At 34.6% G+C, this 6,586-nt stretch overlaps 1 protein-coding gene across 1 annotated transcript in view; it reads right to left on the reverse strand.

Annotated features, from left to right (window-relative positions):
- The window catches only part of Teh4 (tipE homolog 4 phospholipid transfer protein), a 35,886-nt gene extending 29,615 nt beyond the window's left edge, over window positions 1–6,271 (reverse strand). Inside the window, exon 1 of the mRNA XM_088278277.1 lies at window positions 6,063–6,271. Coding sequence (XP_088134403.1) covers window positions 6,063–6,251 — 189 coding nt within the window. The 5' untranslated portion in view covers window positions 6,252–6,271. The remainder of the gene's footprint in view (window positions 1–6,062) is intronic.
- Between the last annotated feature and the right edge of the window lie 315 nt (window positions 6,272–6,586).

The raw sequence follows: 6,586 nt of genomic DNA on the forward strand, positions 1-6,586 counted from the left end.
AACTCAAAAGTGGTATCAAACGAGTGAATTTAAAGTCCTATATTTCATAAAATCAATGCTAAATCAATAAATAATATTGAGAAATAGATTTTTTTAAATATTTTCCATTCAGTTTTAAACAATATAAAAATTAATGATTAAGTGTCATTTCCTTAATATATTTTAAAGGATGCAGATTTTTTTAAAGGAATAACCTGCAAAGCCTCTATTTTTAAAGGCTTGTCTGCAGAAAGGAACGTAAGGATAGGGAAGGTAAATGTGAAAAACATACTAGGTATACCCAGACCAATCGAAAATAAATCTTTCTTGAATTTATTTTGCAATTGTCGGGAATCGAACCCGCAACGCCAGTTTTGCAGTCTAGCGTCTATCCAACCACGCCACGCCGCCTGTTGCAAGGGAAGAAACTCAGGGTGAAAGACAGCACTTTTTTTATGAAAAAGAATATGGAGTAGGAGTAGTACATAGAAAAGTGATAATATCAGTAATAGCATAGATATCTTATATTTTATACGCTTAACCTGTCCGGGAGTATGGCCGTACATGTACGGCCATACCAAACTTTTCTCAAAGGAGTTTGGACGTACATGTACGGCCGATACAAAATATGATTTATGACACGATTTATATCAAAACATGTTAAAAACATGATTTATCGATATTTTGATAATTTTGATATAAATCATGTTTACTGGGGTAAATATCTTTGTTTATTCAAGAAAACATGTTGCTTATAGCATCGACTATAATATAAAAATTTAAAAGTAAAAAAAAAAAAACAAAAACAAATTCACTCCTCAGATACAGTTTTGTCCGGAGAAACTCACACCCAGACAGGTTAAATAATAAAAATGAAAATGAAATTTTCTAGCGTTTCTCATGTATGTGATTATAATCCACCATTCGGACCTCACAAACTAATAAAAAGAGTTTCTGCTCAATAAAAAGCTTCCTTTCATCTCACCAATAGTGAAGTTCTAGTGATTCATGAACAACGTTTCGAAATTGGTTCATATACATGTATAAATAACTTCCAAGAATTTGAGTAGTGTGGTTGTCAATAATGGGTAGAATAGGTGAATATTACACGTGTGTACAGTGATCACTTAAACCAGCCTATGACGGTCGTCAGCCCCGTAAATGCCCAGACTTCCATGTTCTTCTTCATCTGTGATGAGATGTCAAAATATAATTTAAATCTTGTGACTTATAAACTGTTAATTTGTGTAATCCCCTTTAAAAATAAAAATACTTCGCGTTATTTAAAACTTTATCTTCGTTATTCTCTTTGGGTAGTATCCTTTTATAACAGCGATCATATTTTTGTTTGCCGGATCTATTGACTAACGTGACAGACTTCTCTCGTTTCGCTGTATGACCTTATTATGTATGCCCCATTAGAAGGGCCAGTCCCGTGTTGACACTGTCGCTCGTATGATGAGTGATCGGGCACGTCACATCCGGCGGCGTGGGCGACCCGGCGCTCTGGCGCCGCCGCCTCCCCGTCAGCGCACTGTCGCGACGCCGCCCTGCGAGAGGACGTCTCTACGCCTCTACGCCAGACATTGTCCGTGGCTAGAGGATATGAGGATAGGCTAACAATGAAAGCGGCTTAGTTTTTTTTTAATGGCAACGCTGACCTCGATAAATATTTTGAATAGTATCTATCCCAAATAACTCACTTTGACCTAAAATATAGTCATTGTTTTTCTTGAAGAAATCTTTGGTTTTAAATGCACAGATACTTCAAATTAAAAAATAAATATACAAATTATTTCATTAAAACCCTTATCCGCACCCCAATGTTGCATAGGGCACTGCATCATATAAACGCAGTGTTATCTTGATTATTAACACATGAAGGAAAGGTGATCAGCCCTTCGCTTCAGGTACCAGTCCAGGGTAATATTGAATAAATATTAGAGTGAAAAAATCACTTATATTTATTTGACCCTCCCTGGGAATCGAACTCGGGACCTCCAGTACGGTAGCCGTGCGTGCTGACCATGACACTACGGAGGCGTACAAATTATACTTCATCATTATTAACAACATTTGGAGTGTGTCCAAATGCTTGTTTACAAATCGGAATATCTCCACTTGGATTTTTTTTTCAAATTGTCATCTTAACATAGATGAAGAAGAACATGGAAGGAAGTCTGGGTATTTACAGCCCCTTAAATACCCAACATTCCATATTCTTCTACATCTTTTTTAAGATGTGAAAAAATGGCATCATTATTGTAGATTGTAAATAAGTAGCATATTTAAAAATCTATTACATTTATTTTGATTCCCCTGGGAATCGAACCCGGAACCTCCAACGCAGTAGCCAAATGCGTTGATCACGACACTATGGCGAAAGACAAAAGGCATCCTACGTCATTCAGTATTTATTAGGTACCGTAAAGTGGGTATACATTGCACCAAAATACTGCATTTTTTCAAAAAATTGTCTATTCAGATCAGGTTTTTTTACTTTTTCTGAGGTTTCAACTACTGCAATGTAATAACACATATACCTGTAACATGTCTGATACGTTTTTAAATTTTTATCCATTTTGCCTGTATTTTTTTTTATATTTATATTTTGGTGCAAAGTATCCTAGGGTAAAGTACAACTTTGCACCATGATATTTTCTCTACGCTTTTCGTACTAGAATCGAAATTTATGCAAAGTAAAGGCTATCCTACAAGTTTTGTTGCGCCTTATGAAGGGTTTTGGCTCACAGTTCACTAAATGCAGATTATAATATTGTATAATTTTGGAAAAATAAGACACTTGATAGATTTTTTTTTTTAAATATTGAAAAATCTAACAAGAATGTTTTTTTTTCAATACTGAAGGTTTAAAATTAAATAAATAAAAGGTGGATATAAAACATATCGTACTATATAGGTAATAGGAATTAAAATTAAATTAGGTCTAAATATGGTCAAGTTCCGGGACGGTAAAGAAACCTCTTTTGGATTGCATTTTCGGTTCTTTTATGGAACCCGCTACATCCTTCCAAGAATATTGAAGAAAGTCTTCCTTCATCGGCCACTTCCACGATTTGAGACTCTCCTGCATGGATTTAACAGCTCTGTCTTTCTTTATTTCCAAAATCTGTCCCGGAAATTTTTCTCCTTCATAATGAAATACGACATATTCTCCCACCTTCTTTTTTACTGGTCCTAATGAAACGGAAGAACAAATACGATAACTGGTTTCAGTCATCGTTTTTGTTCTTCTCCCTCTTCCTCAAAGCTTCCGTGTGAACTATAATCAGTTAATGCTAGATATGCTGGAAGTTTCGATGCGGAAGGTGGGTTCATTGATGTAGTTGGTTCGTTGGTTCAGGTAGCATTTGTGTCTCGTCAACGTTCATTTCGACATTTGGATCGTGAGCAATGCTCTTACCTGGTTCTATCGGTATCGTTTTTCTGCGTTTTAAGACTGAATTCTTTGGGTTGAATCTGTTTTCTTCCAAAAACTGTTGAAAACTCTGGCGCACGTCATCGTCATACGCTTTTAATGGCAACCGATTAAGCAACTGACTAGTTTTAGCAACAGTCAAGGTTTTATGTCTTTGCGAAAATGATCTTATCCATTCAGAGCCTGGTACGTTGTTCTTTAATATTCGTACTCTTCTGCCAAATCTATCCAAATAGGCTATTAGAATGTAGCGAATGTTAAAAACACTCACTGGGAAACCGTACTCACTCATGTCTACTATGCAGTTTACGAAGGATTGCTCTTCGTCCTTGTCACATATCGGAGGTTTTCCCACAGGTTTTGTGTGCTGACCTTTGAGCTTATAGTTAATCGTCCTTCTAGGGATTTTTAAAATTTTTTCAGCCTTTCTTTGACTGATTGTACCATTTCGAATGGCCTCCAAACACTGCTCCACTCTCTTCGGTGTAAAATCGCAGTATCGTCTGGCTTAAGGCCGCTGTTTGTGTGTTCTTGACATTTTTGAAAAAAATATACCATCAGGAATTAAGTAAGTACACAAAACCTATAGATATTTAGCAAACACGTCAAGTTGTATTAGCCGTTTTAAGACTTTTCATCAAATTAATTAACCATGGCCTTTTGTGGATACTTTGCACTTGGTGCAATGTTACCCCAAATGTGGTCAATACAAGTCAGTTCTTAAAAAAAAAATATTTTTACATAAACTTGACAACGTAACTAAAAAATACAGCATTTGAGAAAAGCAGGGCCCAGCTACCTACGATTTAGAGACCACTCACTTGTTGTAACTAGTTTCAGTTTACTGATTCCACTGGATTTTTTCGGACACAATTTTCAGACAGAAAACTTTCTTTACGTTCGGACAGGAATAACGCATTGAAGCAATAGCAACCGACTGTTACTTCTGTAAACTAAAAAGTAGATTGAAGTGCCATCTATCAGAAACAATAGAAAGTAGAATGAAAAATGACATGTATCAGAGATGACCAGCTCTACAATTTCTTTACAGAAGGTGGTGCAAAGTATCACCCATGGTGCAAAGTATACCCACTTTACGGTAGTATAAAAACAAAAAGTTTCAAAAGATTTTTAAAAAAATTGTGTTTTTTTACATCAGCATCACTATATCAAAGTAAGATATGATATAAATATTTTATTTTATTTTATTTTTTTAAATATTTAATTTGAGTATTTATGTAACATTTTACTTTTCTCTACATGTGATATTTATGTAAAACTGGACTAAAATAAACTTAAATAATATTTTTTCCAATATTCAGATTGATTATAATACATTATCATACGTTTGCTTTAGCGAATGAAGCTGTATTTTGCCAATAGTAATGCGTTCATATATACATATACATACTATTTGCTATCCATGAGATATTTGGTTAAATTCGAGTTTGGACACCATATTTTTTTTTAGTTTCTTTGAAGCCAAAAAAGGCTGAAATATGTAGATTGTCATCGGTATTTAACATTTCGACATTTCCGCCTTACTATTATTTCAATTCATGCACTTTTTTCTCATCAATTTAAATTGCGATTTTTTCATATAGTCCTGGTACTTTCAGTCAAATATAGAAAATAGTTCCAAAAGTGTTAATAAATTAATTACGGTTCTAGCTTTAAAAGGGTTGTAGTTGTATGAAACTATTAACTTATTAATTTAATACAGGGTAAAGACTCTAGGGACAGTCTTATAAGGGTCTACTAACATGCAAAAACTGCATAATGTTGTTTTATCTCTTAACCAAACGAAAGGTAGCGTGTTCGTTTATCTGATTCTAGACAGAAACAATAAACTATCTATTTGAAGTATTATAAACTAGTTGTTATTATTATCATGTGAAAAAATATCTTAATTTTGCGTTATCGTTAATTTTCATAATTGGCTCTCAAATCACAGTATCAAAAATATATTATAGGTGTTTGATTTTAAGATTAAATATGTATTGTTTTTTATTTGAAAGAACATGGTGGTCTGAGCATCCCAGGGCATATGACCTGACATTAAGCTGGCTTAATCACTTTATACACTTGTGTAAAGTTAACCATTCTGTCCATTATTGGAAATACATATTACATTAATTTTTGACACTTGTGACTATTCGATGCTGGTGGATTTTTTCAGTATTGTAGTGGCGCCATCAGTAGGAAAATTTGCAATATTTACTATACTCAGTCTCTTTGAACATATTTTAACTATTACTTTTAGCTTTTTTAACGTATATTCCAACATATAATAGATTTATATTATCCACTGACACTTCGTGATGGAATTGCATTTTAATATATTATTAGATTAAAACCAATATTTTTAGCTTTTCAAACATATAGTTTTTTAGGAAAGAGAGCCTGAAATATTTTTTTTTAGAAAAGTTAAAAAGTGATTACTTCAGCCAGCCAAATGCCTGGTGTTAAGACTTTTATCTTCTTTCCAGCGATAGATGTTTCATCTCGGGTTAAGGCACCTATAATATTCACATATCATCCGTAGGGTGAATAATCCAATGTCTGACAGATAATATAACATAAATAATAATAATAAATGACATTTGAATAAAAATCAAATAAAAATGGAAAGAAACCCACATACCTCGCACATGACCGGGTTGGGATCGTAGCCCGAGTTGAAGGCTTTGCGGCTGGGGCCGTAGACCGCCACCGAGAGGTACATGAGCGCCACGACGCTCAGCACGAGAGTGAGCTGGCAGAGGCAGATGGCGCCTATGATGCGTCCGTCTTGCTCAGGGATCACGCGGGGTTTGTCCTTCTTCTTGCCCATGTCTTCACCAAATTATTCCCCTGTTAGTAAAAATCACTGTGTTTTGAGTGTCTTAACCCAGTGTTCCGCAAACTTTTTCACTTTTACATAGTTAAAAAGATCCCGTTTTTTTTGTGTCACCCTTTACCACGCTTTCTTAAAATCGACACAAATTGCGACACATCTTTCGATGCAATCTGCATCATTTTCAAACACCGCATCATGCGGAACGCATCGGAACACGTTTCTCAATTGATTAAAAAAATAGTGGCATTTACTAAGTGAAAATAATATTTAATATTGATATCTCTACAAAGATGAAAAAGAAGTAGTTATCAATAATGGGTTAAATGGTT

This window comes from Brachycentrus maculatus, unplaced genomic scaffold, assembly GCF_059751285.1.
Source record: "Brachycentrus maculatus isolate JH-2025_06_01 unplaced genomic scaffold, ASM5975128v1 h1tg000055l, whole genome shotgun sequence".
Taxonomy (NCBI): domain Eukaryota; kingdom Metazoa; phylum Arthropoda; class Insecta; order Trichoptera; family Brachycentridae; genus Brachycentrus; species Brachycentrus maculatus.